Source organism: Fundulus heteroclitus, chromosome 6 (genome assembly GCF_011125445.2).
Source record: "Fundulus heteroclitus isolate FHET01 chromosome 6, MU-UCD_Fhet_4.1, whole genome shotgun sequence".
Classification (NCBI taxonomy): domain Eukaryota; kingdom Metazoa; phylum Chordata; class Actinopteri; order Cyprinodontiformes; family Fundulidae; genus Fundulus; species Fundulus heteroclitus.
In genome coordinates this window covers 30,501,527-30,528,087 of record NC_046366.1, presented here as the reverse complement: position 1 = coordinate 30,528,087, position 26,561 = coordinate 30,501,527, and the positions used below count along the sequence as shown (strand labels likewise).

The window sequence follows — 26,561 nt, the reverse complement described above, 5'->3', positions numbered from 1 at the left end:
TCCAGCACTAAAAAAAAAAAAGTCCTGGGAGCCAAACCAAACCTTTAGCTGCACGTAAAATAGGCTTACTGTGTAAAAACGCGTGTCAATTTCCTCAAACAGTCAATTATTAGATTTTCTAAAATGCTGACAGGATCGTTAACAGGCTTTTCCTTATCCATAATGACAGAGAAATGTCCTTGCTGTCTGCCTCCAGGCATCTGGTGCAACTCTAAAAGGAACTGGCTCAGTGTTTGGTCCATTTTCTAGCCCCCCCTAAAGGAAACTGCTCACCCCATAAGGCTTAGGAGCAGCAATGATAAAATACAGATTATAAAATAGGCTGGTGGAGATGTTATGTGACATATTTGACAATTATTTGTCTGGATAAATAAATAAATAAATAAATAAATAAATAAATAAATAAATAAATAAATAAATAAAATCAGCAACACAATTTGTTAAATTCCAACAAATGTTCAGGTTTTTAAATTCCAGTTAATAAATGTAAAAATTAGCTGTTGTTGTGACATAATGCATTCATCAACAAGATCAAAAAAGTGGAAAATAATCACTTGTTTTCTCTTTGCTTTGGTTACAAATGGCATCAACAAGGATTTGAAGTGGTTCTCCATTGCAAAAATGTGCTGGCAGCCTCTCTAATTTGCTTAATTACAAACCTGAGGATGTGTGGATGGCAGAGTCGATTCATTAGCTGCACCTCCCTCAGCATGTTCGCCCGGTTGCTGCTGAGTTTGTTCATCTTCAGAGCCATAACTTGGTCTGTAGCTCGATGGCGTACCTGAAAAGCAGATTTGTTTCATTTTATGCTCAAGGCAATCAAAACACGTCAAAACAGATCCTTATATTGAAAATATTTTAACTACAGTAACAGTAAAAAAAAAAAAAGGGCATAATGGCCTCCTAAGGAGTAATCGTTACTAGGCTAGTAGGTACTGAATGTTTAACAATCTAAACTCAAGTGTGCAAACCAGAAATAGCAGTGTTGTATTAAAAACAAGCTTTAATTGTGTATTTATATAACACATGAATTTACAGATTTGTTGCCAAAGCTAACATGCAACCTCTGTCACTAGCTCGGCTCTTGAGGCTGATTTACAGAAACTAAACTGCAGCTAATGCTCAAATGCTAGCTGAAGTTTACACCAATGCTTTATTATGTATCTTAAAAAATAAATAAATTCAGAAACCTTTAATATCTTATGGTAAAACAATAAACTGTTGTGCTGCTAGCACTGCTTACTGCTATTATATTACTGTTTGGGCTAATTGTTGTTGTAGAAAGACCTTGGCAGCATTTGTAAAAAACACTTCTGTAACTAATATTAACAAACAAACTAATAAACATATTTTGACACATGCAGCGAGAAGCCAGAGGAAGCAGATAAAGAAGGCGACACAAAAAAAAAAAAAAAAAAAAAAAACAAGCAAAATGAGGTCAGTCGTCGCTGACCGGCCATGAGGACAAAGTACATGTGTCATTTTCAGAACCATAAAATCAATTAAGTATTGTTGTGCGCCGCCAGTGTCTCGCTTTTCTTTTTTCTTTTTTTGCGGTAGCATCAGCATTCATTTAGCTACAGTTGACCGGACTTCAGCACACGCTGGCTGGAAGTCACTGCAGGAAGTTGTTGCACCACGATAGTCCATAGTCCAACTATTACAACCACTACTGAGAAATGTTACATCAACTGACTGTCAAAGACAAACAAATATTTTATTAAGAAAGTATAAATACACAGAGTTTTTGGCATTATTCAATGTCTCTGTTGAACTTACCTGCATACAAATAATATTAATCTAAATAAATGTTTGAATACTTCTGGGCCTTCCCCATTTCCTCACAGTCTTTGAAATAGTGAGGTAACCGTAGGTCATCACACCACAAAGAAACTAACGAACAAACACAAAAAAAAAAAGAAAAAAGAGAAAAAAAAGAACTAGCTTGTTTATATTCACCCATGCATGCAGGGAAATAGGAGACAACCTACAAAACCACACGGCTCACAACATGACTGTGCTGCTGCAGATAGACACATTCATCTACCTACTCTTGCTAACTCACTTCCTGGAAGCAGAAACGTTTATAGATCAACATGAAACTAATCTAACTCGGCTGCACTGACCCCCCCACATCCACCCCCTCCATATAAGACCTCAGATGCATGAAATTATTTCAAAATGTCAAATAGAAATGTAAACAGTCCCGTGTCATGTGTGCCAGTTGTTTGCTTATTTGTGTTAAATGCAGATCTGACATGTAAACCCACAAAGCCTAATGCGAAGTGTAAATATTTGCTAAAAAAAAATGGATAAACATTGCAGTTTAACATAATTTAGAGTATTTAAAAGAAATTGTAGCTGACACATTTAGAGCAAGATCTCTTGCAGGGTTCTTTTGGACAGGGCCTACACGGTCGACACCATGCCTGGTCCAGTTGGTCCAGTGGACAGCTAGCCAATCACAGCCTGGGGTCCTCAGGACACCACGACACCGCTGCTTTCCCCAATAACGTCCGTCCCTCTAATAACAGGGTGGATTATTTACAGCCGTGAGTACAAACGGAGCTTGTCGGCCTGCAGACGATAGACTGCAGTGCTCCTGTTTTTGACCAACCCCTTTACAACTTGAAGATGATGTGATAAATAAGATGCAGTGATAAAAGTAGCAGGAACTAACACCACGAATCAGCCGCTACAACAGTTGAACTAATGGAGACTAAACTCAGACTGGTGCACGGAGATTATTGCGGAGTTAAACTTCTTGAGCTAAAGGAAGGCTCTACTCCGTCAATGTCCTCTGGAGAAGAGAAACAAAGCTCCATTTTGTTGAAAGGCTGCTTTATCAGATGAGGGTAGGAACGGTCTACGGTCACGAGCTTTGGGTCGTGACCGAAAGAACGAGATCCCGGATACAAGCGGCTGAAATGAGTTTTCCCCGTAGTGTGTCTGGGCTCTCCCTTAGAGATAGGGTGAGGAGCTCAGTCATCCGGGGAGGACTCAGAGTAGAGCCGCTGCTCCTCCACATCGAGAGGAGCCAGTTGAGGTGGCTCGGTCATCTGGTCAGGATGCCTTAGGAGAAAAATACTTCATCGATCTCAGAGTAGAACAGGCAGAGTGCTTTGAGATGACAGAAAGGCAACAATAGCTCAAACAAACAATCCGTACCACCAAGATAGACTGAATAGCTTCTCTGATTACACAACCCATCAGACCTTGAAGCAGCAGAACAGAGAACTGGGGCGATGATTTACACAAAGGTCCATCAATATCTGACAACAAAAGACGGGAAAACAGTTGACTGGTCTAATGGGTCTCCATTTCAGCTGTGACGTTCATACGGTAGGGTCAGAATTGGGCAAAAACACATCCATCCTGCCTTGTATCAACAATTTAGGCTGGTGTAACGGGGTGGGAGATATTTTCTTACCAACAGACCATTGTTTAAATCCTCAACCTAACCCTAACCTTTATGACCAGATTTCACAAAAGTTCAAATCATCTCAAACTGATTTCTTAAACAAGACAATAGGTTTACTGTGGTCCAATAACCAATAATATAGGGCCGGAAGATAATTAAATAAAGTGTTAATACGTGTCAATCAATAGAAGTGTGGCGCAATAGGAAAAAAAAAGGGTCAATAAAAAGTTCAATAGAATAACAGTTTTCCTTCCTTTTGGACTCTAGCCTATCATGTAGGTTAATATTACAGTCACTACATTCCAACCAATCAGAAACGCAGACACAGGAATGCTCCGTCACCAAGCCCCGCCCCCTTTAAAGAGATCAGAGAGCATGCTCTTTTCTTTTTCTGTTTTAAAAACTTGCAGTTTTGGTAAAAGGTTGGTTGAAAAAAAGGTTGAGTTTGAATTCAGTGTTTGTTCTGTATATGAAAATAGGTCATTAAGCAACAGCATAAAATGGCCAGGGCTACACTTAAACATAGGTCCAGAATTTTTTGACAATTAACAGTTTCAATCAATATGATATTCTATTTTATCAATACGCTTTTTTCTATATTATCCTACCATACAGCTTATTGCTAAATTTAATATTAATTTCACTGTTATATCATTTGTAAGTTGCTTCAAATAGAAGTTCCTGCCCAACGCGTCAACATAAACGTAACCAATCACCAGATCGGGCATCAGGCAGGAGCAGCCCAGGAACCTGCAGCTAGTCAATGCAGACCAAAAATTTATGAGGAATGTTTGTGAGACCTTCTAGGCTACAAAGATTTAAGGCAGTTCTGAAGACAACAGAGGGTCCGATCGGTACTGGTGAGGTGAACCTAATCAAGGGGCCAGGGAGCGTATCTGAAAGGACAAACTAATCACTTCCTGTTACTTGCCAATTTGGAAAGCCCCCAATGAAAAAAGTGGCTGCAATTCTCAACCAAGCTGTCACGGGTTCAAATCCCAACATGGAGATTGTCAAATTGTCAAATAAAGGCCACTAGAGCCACATAATTAAAAATAATATAAAAATGAAAAACTGGCCATCCAAAAGGCATCTTCTAACAATTTTTTTTTTTTTATTTCAAAAGTACCGTATGAATAAATACGTGGCATAATGTACAACAGAGAGCAGAGCTGACAGACACACAAACTTAAAATTAACTGTTTCTCTATCAATGACATCAGACGTCAGACAAATATAAATTTGGGCAGTTTTGTGGGTGACGAAAAACAAGGCAAAATATTACGACCATTAGCTACAGGATGGTGGGTTTAGATTCTGTTAATCAGAGGTTCCTGGATCTGCTTCTCTCTCTCTGGGTCTCATCCGCAGACAAAAATCTCTCTGTTCAAGTTCAAAGGAGGGGGCTTGGCTATAAGAGGCGACAGTCTCCACCGCAGGGCAGCAGAAACAACAGATGGCCACTCCTCCGAGGGCCTCCTCCCCCATACCCGTCTATCCTCCTCCGACCCCCACCCGTCCTTCGCTCTTCACATCCCCCCCTCTGTTTCCATGTGTTCCTGATTCCCCTCTTCTTCTGCGCTCCGTGGCTTCAAACAAACCATGATGCCCGGTCCTAATCATTCCCTGCAGTGGTGGCAGTAGGAGTAGTAATATCTTTCTCTACCATCTTCCTCTCATGTCTCCCCCCCAACGCTGTCCGCCCTCCTTTTCAAATGGAGAACTTGACCCCTTTTTTTTTTTTTTTGTCCATCCCCTCCAAACACTCTGCTGCAATTTTTTTCCACCCTACTAAATCCAAGACTCAGCCGTCCTCCTCTCCGCAAACTCCTCTTCATCTCCCTCTATGCCTGCCTTTGTACTCTGAGGACACCTAAAACCTCGTCTAAAACCCCCCATTTTCATCTCTCTCAACAGCCTTCTCACCCCAGCTCTCTAACATCAGAGGGGTTTTCTCCTTTGTTTCCCCTCAGCGCGTGCTTTCATCCTCGCCGTGCGCCCCGTCCCGCTCCATACGTACCCTTCTGCTTTGAACGCAAGAATTTCAACTGCGGACTTTGTTCGTTTGTCTCTGGGGCAGCATGCCAATTTTTTGTTACAGTAATTAAGAAAGTTAGTCACAGGAATTTCCCACGAGACTGAGCTGACATCTACATTTAGTGGAATCATGGGGGTATTTTGCCCTATTAGGAGAATTTAGGGGATACGGTAAAATTTGTCCTGACTTAGTGTAGGTGATAAATGTTTCACACTAAACAAAGCCCCCATGACGTGTTGCTATGAAGGTTCAGTTTTATCAAATGAAACCTCCATCACAGCACAGAGTGGACTCAATAAATTGAGAGCCTACACTGGAAATCTTAGTTTTAAAATAATGTCTGAAATTTGAGCTAACTCAGTCAGGGGGAATCCCTTATTGTTGGGTTTAAAAAAAAAACGAAAGAAAAGTCACCTGTGCCAAGATTATTGCCACCCCCGCTGTTACTACTTTGGACACGGCTTAGTCTTCTATAACATTTCAAAAGGTTTGTGTATATATATATATATATATATATATATATATATAGAGAGAGAGAGAGAGAGAGAGAGAGAGAGAGAGAGAGAGAGAGAGAGAGAGAGAGAGAGAGAGAGATAGATAGATAGAGATAGATAGAGATAGATATAGAGATAGATAGAGATAGATATAGAGATAGAGATAGATATAGAGATAGATATAGAGATAGATATAGATAGAGATAGATAGATAGAGATAGATAGATAGAGATAGATAGAGATAGATAGAGATAGATAGAGATAGATATAGAGATAGATATAGAGATAGAGATAGATAGAGATAGATAGATAGATAGAGATAGATAGATAGAGATAGATAGAGATAGATAGAGATAGATAGAGATAGCTCTCTCTCTCTCGATCGAGCTCGACTCGCGCTGCTCGCGATCAGCTCGCGCTCGCTCTCGCGCTCGCGATCGCATCGCGCTCGCTTATCGCTCGCTCATCGCTCGCTCGCTCTCTCTCGCTCGCTTCGCTAGCTAGTCTCTCGCTCGCTCGATAGCTCGCTCGCTCGCTCGCTGCTCACCTAGCTCGACTCGCTCCCTCGCTCGCTCGATAGCTACTAGATAGATAGATAGATAGATAGATATCTTTGACCTCTGCACAATCTCTCAAGACCATCCAGAGTCCTAGCCTCGTGAGACCATCCTGATCTCGCGAGCTTTCAAGGTTTCACTCGCAGATCAGTCTGGCTACTTTCCGTTAAAGAAAATTTGGAGCCGTTCACCAAACGAACGTCCAATCAGCGTTGGCTTTGAGGCGGGTTGAGGTGTGACGCAACGAGAAGCGAGACAGTTCAGTCTAAAGAACATGGCGGCTTCAGCCGATGAAACTAGCGTTAGCGTGGCCATCGAGCAAGTTTTATCGGAATTACAGAGTATTTCTTTGCTGAACTAACGAGCCTTTACCTGCAGCAGCAAGACTAGCTTGGCTTGTGGTTGTTTTCATCGTCGCTCTGTTAGTACGCTTCGTCATATGCTTCGTTGATCTGATTGGTTTATTTGGCCTGTCTATCACCAACATAGGCCAATCAGCTAACCAGTATTTTCGCCCCTTCCCAAAGTTACTTCAACGGAAGGTTTCCAGATGGATATGCGGAGCAAATCCATCTGGCGGAGTCAGGTAACCAGAGTCCTACATCTGCTCCAGTCTCCTAAACCTACTCCACCGGTTTTCTGCAGGGTTTAGGTCTTGGAATGAAGGTGTTTTTCTTTTTTTTTTTTGCCTAGAGGTCAATTTTTGTGTGACTTTTATCTTATTTCCACCACACTGCCTCCCCTCAGCTGTCTCGTTACCACCGTTTCTGCTGTGAATCACTCATTCCTATGAACAAACCTTTCTTAGGACCTGACCTGACCTACAGATACTCAAAAAGTCCAACAGGAGCTGCTGGTTTATCTTCTAAACTGCCGTTGTTCAGGCGGTCCTGTGTCCATCCAGCTCCCATTATTGGTGTGCAGAACATTAATGCACAAAACCTTCAGTTTAATAGTTTACCAAACAGTCTTTTCTGAGTACAATACATATTTATATTGTAATTAAATATACTGTGCAGCTCTACAACCAGCTAGCGTGTAGACGGTCCAGTGGTTGTTGTGGAGACTTTGCTGCATTGGGTTTTGGAGAATTTTTTTTTTTGTTATGTTTGTTATAATAATCCTCACTGTGCTTTAAATATTGCTCTAAAATAATTATATTAACAAGATTATTAGCTAGTGTGCTACAGCCATTTCCTGACTTTTGAGGATGAACACACATTTGCCTTTCTTGAATGGCGTGTTTTGCTGTCTTTCCCATTTTGTAGAGTGGCTTAGATTACTTCATGACTTCCTGTATTTTACAGGAGGCCATTTCTCTATTTTTATTCATTTAAACTTTATTTTAAAAATGTTGGAGTTACATTTATTTCATAAGAATTATTGGAGGGGCCAGCAAGTTTTGCACAATTATTTTAGTAGTTTTCTGCAATTAAAAGGTTTGATTTTTTTCTTGATTGCTGATTGTGAGATTATTTTAATGTTTTTATTAAATCATCGTTACCAAGTGTAACAATAACAGTCATGGAGGGCAATGAATGTATGAAAAACAAGTCTGATTTAAGTTAAAGTCACACCAAAAAAAAAAAAAGAAATAAAATAAAAGTGCATTTATAGCTGTGAAATTGTGTTTAAGCAAGTTTTCCACTCACTAAGCATCTTAGCTCCACAGAACCAAAATAAAAAAAATTGTTTGGTTTAACAGTTTAATCATTTTAAAAAGTATGTAATTCCCCACTTTTCTCCTCATGATATGCCAACACAATAAGTGCAATGTCACATAAAAGTAGACATAAGATGGGGCTAATATTACCTTTGTAACTTTCTGGATGGGGTGATGATGTGTGAACACAAAAGAAACGAGAGGAAATGGGAGGAAAACCCAAAAGGATCTGAAGGTGCAGCATGAAGGGAGAAAAACTTCAGAGAAGATAAAGAAGGAGGTAATTTCAGATCTCCACCCACCTTAAAGACCTCAGAGAAAAACCCCGAGCCAATCCACTCGCAGGTGAAGTCATCGAGGCGTGTCAGACAGGAGAAGGCACTGATGAGGGCTCTGTAGGAGGACGGACACACCCTGCCCACCTGGATGAAACAAGACCAAGCAGGTGAAAACACGACATCACGTTTATGATCTGAATTCCAAACTTTTTCTGCTTAATGACAGCTTATTGCTTCATGATAAACCCTGAAAATAAATGGCAACAGAGGTAGAAAATTAGAGAGAAATACATAGACTGGAGCATATTTAACACAAACGCCACAATGCAGCCTCTTGTTCTTATTTTTTTTATTATACGGGGCTTGTTTTCTTTCTCGACGTTTATGTCGAACGTTTAAATCTCTTCCAGGCGGCGGCAGGTATCGGATTCAGAGCATCCCTTTTTTTCCTGTTTTGAGTGAATTATAATGTGCTATTGCTACCAACACATGTGTGTGTCCTTTTTAAAAAAAAAAAATAAATAATATGCAAGAATTGTTTGCTAATGTATTCAAATTCTCATGAGTTCAGGGTTTGCATGGAGACATTCAGCCTGTGGAATGTAGTCCTCCTGAAAAATGTGGCTTTATCATAACTGATGTCACTGCAACCATTCACCTATAATGGAGCCACTGCATGACTTTCTAATACCGTGCAGCCCTATTTTTTTTACATTATATCAATCCTGTTTGTTTCATTGTAAAATAAAATAAGCATTATTTGTTTTATTTCAATTTCCAGGCTTGAGAACAAAAGAAAAGATCATAGCTTTACAACTAGAGAAAAACTTTTTAAGTCAAATCATGCAAACTTGAGTTTTGTGCAAAATGAAGAAAAACAGATAACCCACTTCTAATAATTGTTATAAATCAAAAAGGACTAAATGAACAAAAAAATCTCTTACTTAGCGTTTAGTTGCATGAAACTCTAGATTTCACATGAAAGCAGTAGAAAGAACAGCAAAAGTTTGCTCCTTTCTAATTAATGTTTGGTCCAATTAAGAGTCAATGTGGTAAAGAGCCACCGGAAGGGATGTAGGTTGAAAACCTCGGACCCCGTCAATCCTTAAGCACTGACCCAATTTCAGTTTACTTAGTGCAGTTACACAAAACCTTGAGGACTTCATATATTATAATTATACTTCCCCCTTTCTATCAACCGTAGCTTTGTGACTAGAAGCTGATAGTAAGATCATTGCCCTTTATCCCACTAGACAGGCTGAGGCATTCACTAAATTCATTAAAAAGGTACAAGTTCCAGGATTTCTGCTGACGTCTGGCCCCTCTGGCAACAAGTTAAAATGACACCAGTGTCCTGCACACGCATGAGGTAAGAAAGGCGGAAACATTATTTTGCTTTATAATATTATATGGAAACAATATATTATTGAGTCAATGGTAAATTTTTTAGGGGAAAAACCCTATCGACCTTTTAGTTGGTCAATAACGGCGGGGCAGAGCGACGGTGGCCTGGCCTGCTGGCTCTGCCCGGTCCGCTCAGCGATCGCAAAGGTCCGCGTTGCTCTTGATAACAAAAGCAGCTGCGATAGGCAAAAGACAGACATTTTCATTTTCTGAGGAGGCTGACTCTCTCGGTCAGTTGCCAGCAACTCCTCAGACCCCTACTACACTGATTTATTCGTTTTTAAAAAAAAAAGCAACTTCTCGTCTTTCTTCTGTAGTTGGCTACTTCACCGTGAAAGCACTCCTCGTTCTCCGGTGTCTTGAGGGAGCCGCGATTGCCTTTTTATTTCTGCAGTCAGTCTCACAGACAGCTGCATGTGGAGCAATTTCAATAGTTGGAAAAAATAATGCAGGTTTGAATTAATGCTTTACAGGAAAGCAGTGTCAATTCAGTGAGTAGAGCCAACAGTGCTGCAATAGCTGCTGCTGGCATGGAGGTGGTGAAATGTGCTGCAATAAGGAGTCAGAGCAGGACAGAACAGCGCTCCCTCCATTACTTGAGAACTGCCCCGATATTTACTCTGCTCTTATGCAATCGCAGATCAGACTCCAAGTTTGCCCTTTCTCATCGCACTAGACATTTTTTAAATACATATTATAATATTGTCTGGGGTCTGAGATGCGCTTGTTGCTGGTCTCTTGTGTTACATCTTCTGAAACAGTCGCGGTGTTCTCTCGTTAACGCCTCAATAAGTTGAACAACAGTTCAAACGGTCTGAACAAGAGTGCAATGCACCTTTAAAGGCATACTATGCAACATCTTTCAATTAATTAATGTGTTCCATACCATTATGGATGATTAAATGAGTCATTTCAGGTCGAACAAAGGTTTTCTCGGCCGCCCTGGTGGTCTGTGGGGGAAATACCGTGCAGGAGTCCTCGGCCCACACTCACAGGCTCAGAAGTCTCGTGCAAGACCACGAGAGTCGGTCTTGCTTTACGGCGAGAACTCCATGTGTTTTTGCCCTGCCATTCACTATATGCACGCGCGAAAGCAACAAAGAACCACGTGTTAACGTCAAATAAACATGCAAGCATATCGAGTTTTATTATTATTATTATTATTATTATTTATTTATTTATTTATTTATTGAATGTTGGCGAGACGGCCGCCTCGCCAAGATAGCGCTGCAGGAAACCCTGATGTTCATACTTTCACTGTGTTAGTCATTGTTTGTACTGCCGTTTTTTCCACTTTTCGTTGCGTTCGCCTGTCTGCTAAGCTCAAAACAACCGCGCCTGGCTTGACGGAGAAACCAGAACAGCTGAGCATCTTTACGACAGTGCACTTTTACTTTCGCCCTCTGGGGGGAGCCTCGCTGGAAAATCAACCCCGGTTGCATAGTATACCTTTAAGTACCAGTGGGATGGGTAAAGAATAATTACTGGGACTTTAAGAACTGACAATAAAAGAAAGAAACAACAAACTAATGGTCAGGCGTTGGCGTGCCTGCAGCCAACGTCACAAACTGACCTGTGAAGGCGGGCCCATCTCACAGTTTCCTACGCCTCCGGCCCCGTCCTCCTGGACACGTTCCGGCCACGTTGGGATCCCGGCGATAGAGTTGCGTTTATTCCGGTCCATGGCGATGTGAAAGACGGCGATACCAGAGAGGGTAATATGGGCCTTTTTCTGTAATGTACCCACATGTCAAGAGGAACAGGTTGTCCTGACGGCGCCGAGGGTTTCACGGCAGCACGGTGTGTGTTCAGTTTGTGTCGTGGTAGGAAATATGTCGCACGCATAGACTTCAGGTGCTTTTGTTTGCTTTGGATGCGCCTGTTCTCGTCCCCTGAAGGGTTACTGGCCGGTCCGGTTGCTCGCTGGCCAGACCTTCACATGCTCGTTAATCCGTGAAGAGCTGGAGAAAAAACAAGCAAAAAAAAAAAGAACAGACATTAAATAATCAGTGGGCTTCTAAGATCACCAGGAGGAGTTTTTTAAACAACTTTCATAGAGAGACCGACGTCAGGATTGATAAAAGTCACTGTTGTTCATCAGGCTCAAACATAATAGTTGTAATAATTGCTCAATTTTGGGATTTAAGCCAAGAAATAGTTCCGGTTTCGGACCCTTCAGCCAGTCAAATGGGTCCAAAAACAATCAGGAAGGGAAGTCTGTGGCTGAAGCATGTTGTTTGTGCTGACAGTAAATAAAATGGTTTTCATATTATATTATTATTATAAATTACTCTTTAGTTCACCAAAACGGAGCCAGGCTTTAAATTCATTTCCTGAACACCACAGACTGCTGTGAGAAAAACACCTCTTCTTTTATTTTAATATAGAGCTGAAAACATCTCTTTGCATAATTAAATATGTTGATTTTGTTAAACCAAGACTTAATGTATCACAAACAAACTTTCAAGAAGTTTAAAGTTTATTTGTTTTGCAGGAGGAGTGGAAAGCTTTAATAGAGAAAAGTTCCCAACATGCCCCAGGCCAGAGAACCAGCATGCAAAATATCCGCATCACGACATGAGTATGGGAGAAATATCCTTTAAATTGACATTTTCGTCCTAAAATTAAATAAATTGTTTTGAAATAAATCACATCAGAACCAATTTCCGCAACATTTGCTGTTTGCTATTTCAGCATATAAAGTAAATCAAAATTTAAATGGTTGCCAATTTGGTCACTTTGAGAATTTATCCTGATTTCTTTGCGAAAATAACATTAATATGTATATTACCATTATATAATTGGACACGTTTTTCCCTATTTACTAAATTAATTCAAACTAAGATTTCCCCAAAGGTTTAATCCATGAGCCCATCTACCTTTGAGCTCATGAATTAAACTTTGATGTACTTTTTTTTTAATTCAACCAAAATTAAATAGCCATTGAAGACATATATGTGATAAATAATCAGGGATAATCTTCTAATTGCTTCATTTTCTGTTGGATTCAGAACTGCTAGGTCCATCAAATGACTTGCAATATTATTGATCCTTGTTTTGTTGCAAAGAAAGTAAAAATAGAAAAATTAAACTGAATTGGGGAATCAAAATTTTAATTTCGAAGCTCAGAACTGAAGGAAAACCCAAGGGAATCGCCAGGGGGCATAACGGCCTTATCGGTGCTTTTCTCATCTTTCCTTCAGATATTATGAGCGAGAGTAAATGTTAATATGCAAAAAGTTCGATTTTAAACACAATTTCCCTATTAGGGAACATGATGGAGATTTATTTATTTTTTCTGAAAAGAATTTAACTAACTTGTGTAGCGTTGCCAACTCGTGTCTCGTGCCGCTGACATTAGCACTTGTGCTCAGCATTCCTAAGATATGTAATAACGACTAATTACGCACGGCTGAAAAGAAAATATGTGGAAACTCAGGCGTTTAATCTCTGACACAAGTGGCTCCAATCCAAAACATTAACAGAACTACAAAAACCAGCAGACTTCCTCTAGACCCATTCCTGTCCCAGTCATTCCCTTACAAGGCTTTCCCACCTCTTTTTTGCTTTTTTTTTAAGTATTTATTTTATCAATGACATTTCATTTTCAGCCTCGCTAATAGGGTACGGCAGACAAAAACATGTTGCACGTGCCAAGAAAAACACAAGCCCAAAGCACCAGGCCTGAGCCGCCCTGCCCATGTACTGAAAGGCTGCGATCCAGAAGCAGAAGCGGAGACACGCTTCTAGTGAGCGAGCAGACCAGAATAGGTCAGCATGCAGAACATTAGCTCACTCTTTATTCATAACGCTGTGCAGCAGCAGCAGCCAGGAAGAGATTTTGTTTTCACACTTCCACATCAAGCCGTCTAACCTTCATTTTTCTTTTTAACCAAACATGAGGTCATGCCTGAACACTCGTTCCTGCAAACGCACCCATCAGTGCTCGTTAACCTGTACTTTAGGCTCGGCGCTGTTAACGGCATCAAGTTATACGAGTTTTCTAAAACGTAAGGGGTTTAAACCACTGAGCTATATAATACACTGGAGTGCTGATTTTGCCGAAAAACTGAAGTCACTGGCCGCCATCTTGCTACTCCCTACTCTCACAGAATCCCATAGGATTTGGTTGCAATAACAAGCAGTTTTCTGGCTGTGGGAAAACGTTTCACAGGTAATTCTACAGTCAGTGAATGTACTAACACTGTCAACTACTAGGAAATTAGGTGCTGAAATATTTTACATGTTATTCATATTAAATATATGTATATATAAATATTTGTATATGTAGCTATGTATATATATATATATATATATATATATATATATATATATATATATATATATATATATATATATATATATATATATATATGTATACATATATGTAAATATATGTTTTTATATGTTGTTATTTATATATTTATAAATGTTATATATGTATATTTAAATAAATAAAATGCAAAAAAATTCAGCACATGACTTTCTCAGTACTTGATAGTTTAAGAACATAACATAAAAGTATATGGCATTTGACATTTTAAAAGTTTTAAGCCCCCCCTGAACATGAGAAAATCCTCGTTATTCGATGCTGTAGCGCACATATTCCCTAGTTACTGGAGGAAAATAGGGAGTACCAATATGGCGGCTGGTGGCTTCAAAGCGACTCGTTCTAACAGCGGGCGATTAGCACTCTAGTGTATAATATAGCTCAGTGGTTTAACCCCACCCCCCACCCCCAGAGTTGTGCCAACATGTTGTAGCTATAGTTTAAAGTCATTTTAATGAGAAAACACCTGCTGGAATGAAAGAAGTCCCTGCCCCTTTCCACCTGTTGCTGCGCACTGCCGGTCAGTCGGCTGAAAGAAGCCGCTTGCGAGACAGAACCTCAACATTTCTGATTGCAAAAATAAATAAATAAATAAGAAAGACCATTATTGTGTGAAAAAATGAAAAAGTAAAACATGACAGTGGCAGCATCTTCCTGTTGGGATGCAGCCAATCAAACAGTGGCAAGCTACAGGCAGCATGTGTGTGTTTAATTATAAAAATTAAGATGAGAATAAAAAATAAACCTGCACAGGCAACATTACTTGAACTTTAACAACACATTTCAGCAGCACTAGAAGTCATGTTGGGTTTTCTGTTTCAAATGAAAGCAGTTATAATGCATATGTTTATTAAACTGTGGCATTTCTTTAATCAAAGCACCAAGCGGGTAGAACCTCGTATCAACTCAAGGCTCCTGTAGAGGGTCAGAAAATTTGATTAAATAAGGATTATTTCAGGTTTAGGGCAAGATATTAACTTTCACCCAGCACTGCTGGAACCCTTCAAAAAGACTGAAAATCCAGCTGTGTGGCAAAAATAAACTAACTGGAATCTTAAAGTAATTCTGGAAATAAACCAGACCTGCAAACAGCATTTGGTTAGAATAACATGAATGAAGTCATACATTTAACTGAGCAGCAATCGCATTAAGCTATGTGACGAAAGCTGATGCTATTGAGACCTTTTCATCGCACTGATTTGCCAACCAGACTTTCACTACGCCGTCTTGGGCTCCACCAGAATCAGCGCTGATCTAGACGGCTGTCGGCTAATTAAAGCAGTTTAAAACAATGTATATCTTTAAAAAAAAAAACTAACCCGCACAAGACTCCACTCCTATTGTGAAACATGGAGGTGGAAGCATCATGCTGTGGGGATGCTTTTCCTCAGCAGGGACAGGAAAGGGAAAATAGACTATAGCGTAATCCTGGAAGAAAGACTTTAGATCGGGTTGGACCTTCACCGTCCGGTACAAAAACAACCTTTGATTTAGTTTATTACATTTAATTACACTAAGATACATCCATCCATTGTCTTACTCGCTTTATCCCTAATGGGGTCGCGAGCAAGAGGCGGGGTACACCCTGGACAGGCCACTAAGACACACTGATGTAACCAGATAAACTGTGAAAAGGGTTTAAAGCGATACTTTTGCAAGGCGTTCTGAACTTGAGATAAATTAAAAAAATTTAAGCAAACATCCTTATTGCACTAATGCTAAATGTTGCAGCTCTGCATGTAAACAACTCCACGGGGAGACGAATAAGAGTCAAAATGCTCCGTCATCATTTAAGACTGTGGGGCTAGAATGAGGTTTGCATTTTTTTCGTCTTTATATTAAAAATATCCACTTTTAATTGTTTTATTATAGCCTTTCATAGTAGCATCTCCCCACCAATAATCACTACAACATAGGGATCATTTTAACTCTTTGTGTTCTTACTACTACAAAGATGTGATGTTTTACGCAATTAGAAGAGAGAAATAAATGGACATAATGGGATAAATGACTACTGAGTCAGCAACTTTTTACAATCCAGGGCCATTTAGCCCTCATCCTGCAGCGTAAACATTACCTAGTGCTCCAACACCTATGAGACCTTAAAAAAAAAAAAAAAAAATCAACTTATCAAGTTTAATAAATGATTACTTTATCAAATTGAATGCTTTACTGTTGAAATTTTAAGCTTTAAGACTAAGAAAAACGTTAAACTTTTACAAGAGAAAGAATATGATTTCCTCCAAACTGAGGGAATATGGAAAAACCAGCACAGTGACAAAAACAATGGTTTTTGTAAAAGAAATTCTTCCTTGCACTTTTAGTGCCATTCTGTTGTGGAAATCACATCCAGAAATTGGCGGAAAAGGGTACTTAATGCAGCTATTTCTAGCTTTATATTAACAAACCCCGCTCCGTTATTTTCCACTTAGTTATTAAAAGGCACCAAAAAGGGCCTGAAGAGCCACATGCGGCTCCGCAGACCCCTGGTCTGAAGAGACTGCAAAAAAACAAAAAACAAAAAATCACAGGGAAAGTTTTAGCCTTTTCCATACTGGCAAAGATCCAGTGACGAGGAATTCATGTAATGAAACAAACAAGCAAGCAAAATAAGCTTATATGTCACAAACCCATATTTTTTTTTACATCTATAATAACCCTCAGTGATGTTGCAAGTGATAAAATACAAATAGAGAAAAGCCACCCATGTTGATTACTACATTTGTTTCCAAACTATACCCCGCTGACTTTGTATTCGAACGGCCTGCATTTAAAATACCACATTAAAAGGGGACACTGGGTGGAAAAGGGTGGACATGTAAAGGCTGCCTCTTTTCTGTGTGTAAAATGTGGCCTGCTGATACTCCAAAACAGATGGGGCATCCCACCAAAGCAGCCCCGGGCCAAACACTGTGGGAGTGGGTGGAGAAGGGCGCTGCGCAGCCATCCAGCTGTGTCCTGGCGGATTACAGGCTAATGGGACACGTCGTCAATAAATCACAAGTTAAGTGACGTTATGACGTTAAGGCTGCAGCAAATAGTTTAGAGCAAAGATTCAAATACCAGCAGACCAATTTCCCAGCTGCAACTGTGTACGCTCGACTACTTCGATTTTTAAATGCCAACATGATAAAGAAGAGATTCAAGTCAGGTTTCAGGAAGTGTTGCGGCGCTGAATTGCCTCAGTTAAAACCTGGAATGACTTCCTTGAGTCTTGGAGTAGCAGAAAACACGTTTAGATGTTGAGGGCAGCTGATTATTACTGACGATTAACCTATTCATTCAATCTTCTCTGAGACGTAGCTGGTATTCATGGCATCGTCCTTCACCGGTTCGTTTATCCAGAAGCCCTTCCAGTGTGAAGCTGGGACGATTCCCCTTCCTCTACAGCAGCATTAAACTGTGGTGTTCCTCAAGGATCCCTCCTAGGAACAGTTTTATTCACTCCATTATGTTGTAAAAGGAAAAAAGAACATTTACCCCGTTACAGATATCTTCTGATTTTTGTTTCACTCTCCTGCCGGAAAGTTTCAATCAACAAAGAATGTAAAGTAACAAGCAAAGAGAAACAGTGTAGATGCAAAATTATAATTTAATTGAAAAAGCGAGGTGTAAAGAAAACAACTGCTCCCTTATGAATTTGTGAATTAACTGTTTATACTCAAATTTTCTTGAAAATCTGAGTAAAATTTCCCACGTTTGATTCCTGCCAGAACTGTAGAAACAAGAAGTCGCTTAAATAGAACCTGCCTGACAACACGAAGCAGGTTACAGGATCTCAGATAACAACACGTCCTGCCCAGATCTGACATCCATCAGCCTGTTAATGGTTACAAAGCCATTTCTAGAGCTTTGGGAATCCACTGAAGCACAGCTTGTTGTGCCATTAGCCATAAACAGAGAATGCATGGAACACTAATATGAGCCCATCCAGGGATTTGCCAACCACCCAGAATTACTCCCTACAATAACTAACCCAGAACATCATCTAAAGAACTGCAGGCCAAACTTGCCTTAATCAAGGTCAGTTTTCATGACTCAACAATAACTAACAGGCTGGCCGAAAACTGGCAAGTCTGACCAATCTGCTCTGCACCTGTTATACAGCAGGAAATGTTCTATAGCATGCTAGCATGACCAACTCTGCACGGTCCAAAGCTTAAAAATATATAATAATAATAATAATAATAATAATAATAATAATAATAATAATAATAATAATAAATGTCCTAGTCAAAGTCTCTATTTAACTCTGCTTAAGATGGGGCATGACCTTGAACAGGTATTCATGCTCGAAAACCCATTTTAGCTGAAAACTAATCTGAACACAATTATTATCACTTGCTCTTATTTACATTTTATTATCTTTGGATTTTTTTTTATTATTATTATTATTTTGGCAACAGGTAATTTAAATTGTGTCTGTTGGAAGGGGCTGTTTTGTTTTTGTTGGGAAGGTGCTTTATGAATAAAACTGACTCGGTTTTGCCTCTCCTTTGACACCGTTTCCGCGCAGCACTTTCGACATTTTTGGTGATCCGTTAGATTTCTGTTTGTTCCAACAAATGAACAATAAGACAGGAAGGAAAAAAAACGAGCGACGTCACAGAAAACCCCCCAAAACGTTTATCTCTCTGCTGTCTGACCACAACCAACTGTGGCCAACACAGCCACGACATGCAAGCGTGTGCGACGCATGGCATCCATTCTCCAAGGGTTGGCAAGCGATGCGCAGACCGATGGAGCAGCGACGGTGTGCAGAGAAAGCCGCCTCCACCTGGATGCCACTGACAGACGGAAGAGCCGGGTGAATAGAAATAAAACCCATTAGTAGCTAGGTTAATTCCTGTTAAACGTTTACTATAAACTCCAGAGGCGGCGGAGGAGGAGGAGGAGGAGGAGGGGGATGTAAACAAACACTGGGAGGCAGTAGCCATTATTCGGGTTTGTTCCTGTTGGGTGTTTTAAAGTTTTACTCACCTAGTTTCCAGGAGCAGTCCGGGATGTTCTCCATGTCTCTACCCGGAGACATTTCTGAGAGAAAAAAAAAAGAAAAGGCTACCGCCGAAACACCGCAGCTAGCTGACGAATTAGCTTCGTTTTGTCAACAGGGCTGGAGCGAAGGGAAGAGCTAGCACACGTTAGCCGGACGAGGGAGAGCCTGCAAGCACACGCACTTAACAACAAGTTGCTCCGGGCGACGGCTTCAAAGTCCGTTCATCCGGCCGCTGGGTTCCGCAAGTCTAACACGACGTCTGCGCCTCCCGGTGGTTTGTCAACACGTCGGTGAAACGCTCTGGTGCTGTTGTCCGCTCCTCCTGGGATATTTCCAACGACTGTCGGTGTTTGACAGCTCAGTCGTTTCCCCCACCACCACCACCACCCCCAGTTCTGACCCCGCCCACCTTCAGTTCTGACTCCGCCCACCCGCAGATGTGACTCCGCCCACGTTGGACGGACACGTCTGTGAGCCAATCAGAAATGCGCGCTGCTTTGTCGCGTTCGAAGTTGGAAAAGTATGTTTTGTGTTGATTGAGGTGTAAATGAAGGAAGTTGATTTCATTAAGAGATAAAAAAAAAAAACACATAAATAAATAAAATAAAAAACAGGGGCGGTTCTAGACAGGGGCCATCGCCCCTGTTGAACCTGGCCCCTGCTATGGCCCCTGTAAGGCAAGGCAAATTAATTTGTATAGCATATTTCAGTACAAACACAATGCAAAGTGCTTTACATGAATAAAATGTAAGAAAATGAAAACAGAATAAAAGCAAGTTGGAATAAAATGTACAAGAGAGGAAACAAAATAAAACAAGGGAAAATAGAAACTAAAAGCAAATATTAAACACAGTTGGACTACAAAGTTGAACTAATGATGTTTCAGTAAAACAGTTTAACAGTCAAAGGCAATCCTAACCAAATGTGATTTTAATCTTGATTTAAAAGAACTCAAGGTTTCAGCACTTTTCAGCATGATTTCTGGGAGTTTGCTCCAGATAAGTGAAGCATAGGAACTAAATGCTAAAGACACAATATTAAATTAATTTCTTACGATGACATATGCTGGCAAAGATATCATAGCTGATTGGTCACTTGGACCAATTGATACTCTAACAATAATTTTAAAATTAAGTTTTCGTTTAGTTCCAGCCATAGGATCAGGGGTCTGCAACCTGCAGTTTCAGAGCCATAATTGGCTCTTTGACTCGCTTAACGTATTACACAATGAAATATTGGCCTGTTTAGCTTTTTTCCCAATCTTTTGTTCTGTGCCTCCATGAAAAAAAGATTGGCCCCACCCCCCTGCTAAATTTGGTGTGGAACTGCCACTGATGCTGTTAGTTGTATATTTTCCAACTTCCAGTTTATTTTTATGAGTTGTTCAGCATAGTACAAAGCAGTACGTTGTATCTTTTGTTTCTAGTTAGTGAATCATTTTTACTCATTTGTAAAGTCAATTTTAATTCTATAAATCTATACTTCTTAAAGATTTTAGGTCTGCCTCAACTTAAAACCGTCTGTCAGACAGGGCCACTTCCATTATTTACATAATTACAGAATTATTTCTTTTTTTTATTTTTAGCTCATTATTTGTTTGTTTTGTCATCGCCTTCAGTTTTCCATGCTATCTAAAGTACTTTATGTGGCTTGCATTGTGTATCAAAAGTTCCCTCTGAATAAAGACTGATTGATCAGTTGTTGTTTTTAGGGCCATTTAGTTCACGTCTTTGAAATCTGGAGGATGGCAGTTAAACGTGATGGGGGCTTTCTTGACCAGTAAACGGACTATTAAAATGCTATTTGAGTATTCATTCAATAGGCTTGTCATCCTTTACGTGCTGGTGATTTCTTAATGACATGACTCAAAATGGTCTACCTTAAAAGGATTTATTTTTCTTTGTAAACATTCTTTTCTAAATTGTAGAAACGCAGCCCCGCCTAGTGGAGAAACACGGCAAACACAATTGACTTCTATATGTCTTATATGTGGGTTTTGATCAATTTGCGTTCAATAACACCTTTACAAATACACAGTTACTCCTGTGCTTACTCCTCCAAAACAAAATGTGCCAGTAACAAAAACAACAAAGTTTATAAATATAAAAGAAGGTCAAGTAATAAAAAAAAAATACATTTTTGAAATTTTTGTAATGAGGAAAGATACATTGTTTTGAGTAAAACAAGAGAAATTGGGCCCTTCTGTTATTGCATAATTAAAATAGGTAGGGCAACCCAAAAATAGTAACAAAGTTCGCAGCCTAATGCGATACAAACAGAAGAAATCGTTATTCTGTTGTGTGCAATATATTTGTTTATTTTCTTTGCAAATACTTTATTAAAATCAGGATAAGAACGGCTATAACAAGATTTTCTTATTGTATTTTTCATACAATTGTGTGTATATATAGTATGTGGAACAATCTATATCTATAGGTCATTAAAGATGTGTCTACAGTAAGAATCTTTTTATTATTATTATTACTGATTCAAAGAATAGACAATAGTAAATCAGTCCCAACAGCTATAAAAAACAGTGCATACAAAATAAATTATAGGCATATCTGGAATAAAATAAAATATATAATACAACATATCTAAAAGATAAAACAATAGATTCATAAATAAAGGAATAGACGGAGGCGACAGACTATAACTCAAAATAACTTAATACATTTTTTATTTTTTTTATTTTATTTTATTTTTTTGGTTTTTATTTTACTTATTTTTTTAATAATTTAGTAAATGTTTGTACTGTGAACGAGCTTACAGCGACGTCATATTTTCCTGTCAGAGATTGTAGCCAATCAAGAGCGCCGCAGAGCCTGGTCACGTGACCATGACCGTTTCCTGTTTCTATTGTACACTTCCACGATTTTGCTTCAAATCAGCAAATGTGAACTTTTAAGGCGAACTCTTCCGCCGCCGTGGGATTTGTCCTCGCACATTAAAGCCCCCTTAACGCCCGCCGACGTCGCTTCAGCTGCCGGAGGCAGCGGACCGGAGCAACATGGCTAACAGCGCCAACAATAACAACAACTGTGTGGCTTTCCAGAGCAAGCTAGCCTCCATCATGGAGAGGCTGGCTAAGGCGGCCGTCGTGGAAGTCAGCAAACTGTGGGAGGACGGCTTCGCTGTGGTCCAGGTGGAGCTCCTACGGAGAGAGAGCGAAATTAAAGCCCTGAACAGAAAGCTGCTGTCGATGGAAAACGAGCGTTTCACGGCTCTTTCTCAAGCTAACAAGTCCTCATCTTTACCACGGAGAGAGCAGCAGAATAACCTGCCGCCACCTGCCGGCGAAGGTAGGAACTGTAGCTAAAAACAACGGGTTCCTTGAAATGTGTTTTTACTACATAGTTTTATACACTGTAAAGCTTTCATACTAAAGAAAACGTTGTTGCTACAACGCTAAATGCAGCTGTGTCTCAAATTGGAATATAATCAAATGTAATCCAGTAATCTAACAACATTTTGAATGAATGCTGCTTGTTAAGACTTGATGCAACCTGCTGGGTTTCATTAGAGAGGAAACTTTTTGACCAGTCGGTATAATCTGATCCAATCTGTATAATCTGATTGAATTTGACTTTGGAAAGTGTCTAGAGTTGACATCTATCATGAACTGGCGCTATGTAAATAAAATTGAATTGAATGGAATTTTGTAATTCAGTTCAAATGGTAAAACTAATGCATAGGGTCATTACACACACGGCAGTTGCTTATAAAATTTATTTGTTATTTTTGCTTGTGTTAGCTTTTAGCAGATAAAATCCCCAAATTCAGATTCTTCAAAAAAATTAGTTTGCATTAAAAAAAGAGATAAAGACGGGGTTTTAATATATGACTGCAATGTTTACATGCATTTATTGATTGAATTACCTCCTCAGAGTGTCAGTGATTTTTACAGTCCTCCTTATCAACTAATGATTTGATCGGATTTGGGAATTGCCCCCTTGAGACTGGAGTTTGAAAGCTCTTTCACAAAGTTTTGTTTGTTTTCAGTAGAGATATGCTCTAAAAAAAGAATCCTGAATTTGATCAAACACAGTGGACCAAAACCAGCATATGACATGATTTCCGAATCACCGACAGTGTGAATTTCAGACGAGCCTTAAAACAACTTAGATTTCAGATTCTGTGCCTCTCCGCTCTTTCTACAGGCTCTGGAATATTGATTTGCAAATTAAATACAAAGTTCACCTCCGTTCGGAACGAGGACCCCGGACAACGGAGCAACAGTCCAGTCCTGTTTCTCCCTAGTCCGGTTGAGGAAATCTTTGGTGGCTCATGAAGAACTGAACCTCTGCTTCAGTTTACATCTTAAAACCCATTAAAACTCTTTAATGGCTTTTACTTCCCCTGCTTCTCAAGACTGATGTGTATCCCAGTTACTTCTGCACCCTTTTTCAACCACACTCTTATCTCCTTCCACTCAACTTTTCATTGATGTGCTCGGCACCTTGTGAGCAAGTCAACGCCGCAGTCCTCTACATGATTGTTTAGGCCACATGACATTTCTGTATGTTGCACATTCTTATTTTATTGCTATTATGTGATATTCCCATTTTCTGAGAAACTGAATTTTGGATTTTTATTTAGCCGTAAACCACAATCTTCAAAATTAACAGAAATAAACTCTTGAAATATGTTATGAATATAAATGAGTTTTGGATTATTGAAACCAATTAGCGTCTCAGTAATATTTAAAGTAATTGAGATGCATCTGCATTATTTTTTTAAGTTTTACAGCTTAAAACGTAGTAGTAATAATAAAAATAATACATCAAAATTATAGAGCACTTTTTTGGACACTCAAAGACTCTCCAAAAAAATATATATATGAAATATACGAAAAATCATACTAGGAAAAAGCAAGTTTAAATAAGTGGATTTTGAGATGTGATTTGAAGTTCTGTAATGAACGATAAATAATCGTGTGTTTAATCAGTTTTAGGTGGTACTTAAGTCAAGATTCTCTCCATATTTTGTACGAGATCATTTTGTCTTAAATTCAGACACATTGTATCAAAGCAGACGTGTTAAGCTTACCCTCTGTGTTCCTCTTTTACATTTAATTCAATTTCAATTTTCAATTTTATTTATATAGTGCCAATTCATGAAACATGTCATCTCAAGGCACTTTACAAAGTCAAGTTCAATCATATTATACAGATTGGGTCAGATTATACAGATTGGTCAAAAATGTCCTATATAAGGCCTATCGTTAAGATTATCTAGACAGTTCCATGTGAGAAATTGCGTTGTTTTTCATTTCAGGGCCTTTGGTAGAATCACTCCAGAAGTCGACTCCAGATCAGAGCCTCCGGGATAAGACGGACTCGTCGGGAAATAACAGAGCCGCACTGCCTGCTCAGGCGGAGGAAAACCAAAGTGCAGCAAAGCAGCGTAAGCCGGACGCCTGTGAAGCTGAGGATGGAGACAAAGAAGACTCGGTAGTGAAGCTGGAGGAAGACAAAGACGTTGAGATTGTGGAGCAGGAAGTGGATTTGAATCCCAGAAGCAGCAAAGCCGCTCGCAACGAAGCGAAACGGATCCAACGACCCGCTAAAGTGCCACAAGAGGCCCAGTACTGGATGTCGGGCGACAGCGACACGGAAGATGATCCCGACTGCTTCTTGAAACCAAACCAGCTTTCACAGCATCTGGACTCGGAAATCTTGCTCATTCAAAACTCTCTGGACATCTTTGACAACCCGGCGCCGGCAACTCTTCCCGATCGGCTCGCGGGGGAGAACAGGACGCTTCAAGGTGCTTCGATCAAATCCAGAGCTCCGGGGGCGTTCGGCCAATCACAGCCGAGCCAGCCGACGTCCCGCCACGCAGACAGACAAACGTCCGCCGGGTTCCCGTTAGAGAAACAACGGCGGACTAAAAACGTGTCAGCGTTCAACCCTGAGAGCCGGCTGTTTGTCTTAAACGAGCCGGAGTTGCACAAAACCCTGGCGAGTCGGCACGTTAAGGAGAAGTGGTACATCTGCCCGTTCTGCGGCAAAAGCTTCGACCGCGTCAGCCACCTGGAGATCCACCAGCGGATTCACACCGGGGAGAAGCCGTACACGTGTGAGGCGTGTGGCAAGAGCTTCTCCCAGAGGAGCAACCTGCGCACTCATCAACGGACGCACAAGGAGGCCGTCTCTCTAAACCTTTAATCCACAGGCACCAAAGACAGAGTTACTGAAACGCTGTAGCCGGTTTTCTTACAGTACCACCTTGGGATGTAGGGACAAAATTTAATTATTTTACCGTGATTAAAAGTCTGTCCAAACGCTTAGGTGCATTTATTAGCTCCCCTGGTTAAGATGTCTAAGAAGCCTTAAGATAAATGTGTCTGTTACTGCAGTTACATAATGTCACTGTAAAACATTAAGGAAAAAGCTAACATTTAATCATGATTTATCAAATCCATCCATTTTCTAACACGCTGATCCCTGTTGGGGTCATGAGGGGTTGCTGGTGCCGATCTCCAGCTGTCACTGGGTACACCCTGGACAGGTCGTCAGTCTGTCGCAGGGCAACACAGAGACAGACAGGACAAATAACCATTCTATTTATTAAAACCTATATTCTGAAATAATTCACTGTGGTCACAACTCCTGGTGTCCCTGGGAGGATCCCAGAGTACCCAGAGAGAACCCGCACATACACAGGGAGAACAAGCAGACTCTATTCAGAAAGACTCTCCGCTGGGGATTTGAACCCAGGACCTTCTTGGTGCAAAGCAGCAGTGCTACAAACTGCATCACTATCAATAAAGTACTGTTTTTTTGATTTTATGCTTGCTTGGCTTTTCTAAGTTGATCGGCGTTTCTAGGAAACATTTTTAGTAGCAGTAGTTCACGCCTCTTAAAGGCAGACGTGACCGTTCAGAGTTTCGCTACAATAAGGACATCCAAGCAAAACTGGAGCTATGACAAAGCTGAATTATGACTTCTATTTATCTTGACTCACACAGACGGGAGGCAAAAAATAATAATGATCCAGCAGAGTGGCGTCTTGTGCTCACAACGTGTGCATAGCAACCATTAGGCATCGTCTACATGCCAGCATGTCACAGATCTAAACTAGTGAAGTTTATTTTAACTGGAACTTTGTGCAATGGTAAGATGAGCTTTCTTTGCAGGCTAAACGAAAAAGGAAACATGGAAAAGCAGCTCATACACACTGTGAAGTAAGGCGGAGGGTCTGTGGTGCTGTGGGCCTGATCCGCTCCAAGAGTCCTTGGGGACCCTGAATAGTGTCATCATTATTTTTTTTTAAAAGGCTAACAGTCTCTGCCAGAAAACTGAAAATGGTTCATTTGTGTCTTTCAGCAATGGAAAAAAAAAACTAAAAGAAATAACTTACCAGACAAAATCCACC

At 40.1% G+C, this 26,561-nt stretch overlaps 2 protein-coding genes across 2 annotated transcripts in view; one reads left to right on the top strand and one right to left on the bottom strand.

Annotated features, from left to right (window-relative positions):
• Positions 1–19,285, bottom strand: part of tesk2 (testis associated actin remodelling kinase 2) — a 47,371-nt gene extending 28,086 nt beyond the window's left edge. The window contains exons 1-4 of the mRNA XM_012851330.3: positions 19,166–19,285; positions 11,429–11,816; positions 8,476–8,595; positions 660–781 (exon numbers count right to left, since the gene is read on the bottom strand). Of these exons, the coding sequence (XP_012706784.2) occupies positions 660–781; positions 8,476–8,595; positions 11,429–11,539 (353 nt within the window). The 5' untranslated portion in view covers positions 11,540–11,816; positions 19,166–19,285. The remainder of the gene's footprint in view (positions 1–659; positions 782–8,475; positions 8,596–11,428; positions 11,817–19,165) is intronic.
• A 2,676-nt stretch (positions 19,286–21,961) lies between these two features.
• Positions 21,962–25,975, top strand: LOC105916733 (zinc finger protein 578). Its single transcript, XM_012851329.3, has 2 exons — positions 21,962–22,483; positions 24,459–25,975. The coding sequence occupies exons 1-2, from the start codon at positions 22,192–22,194 to the stop codon at positions 25,349–25,351; spliced, it is 1,185 nt and encodes a 394-aa protein (XP_012706783.2). The 5' UTR covers positions 21,962–22,191; the 3' UTR covers positions 25,352–25,975.
• Positions 25,976–26,561: the final 586 nt, after the last annotated feature.

Coding starts and splice junctions, on each gene's coding strand:
- LOC105916733 (XM_012851329.3), top strand. CDS start 22,192: ATGGCTAACAGCGCCAACAATAACAACAACTGTGTGGCTTTCCAGAGC. Junction 22,484..24,458: donor GCCGCCACCTGCCGGCGAAG/GTAGGAACTGTA, acceptor TTTTCATTTCAG/GGCCTTTGGTAGAATCACTC.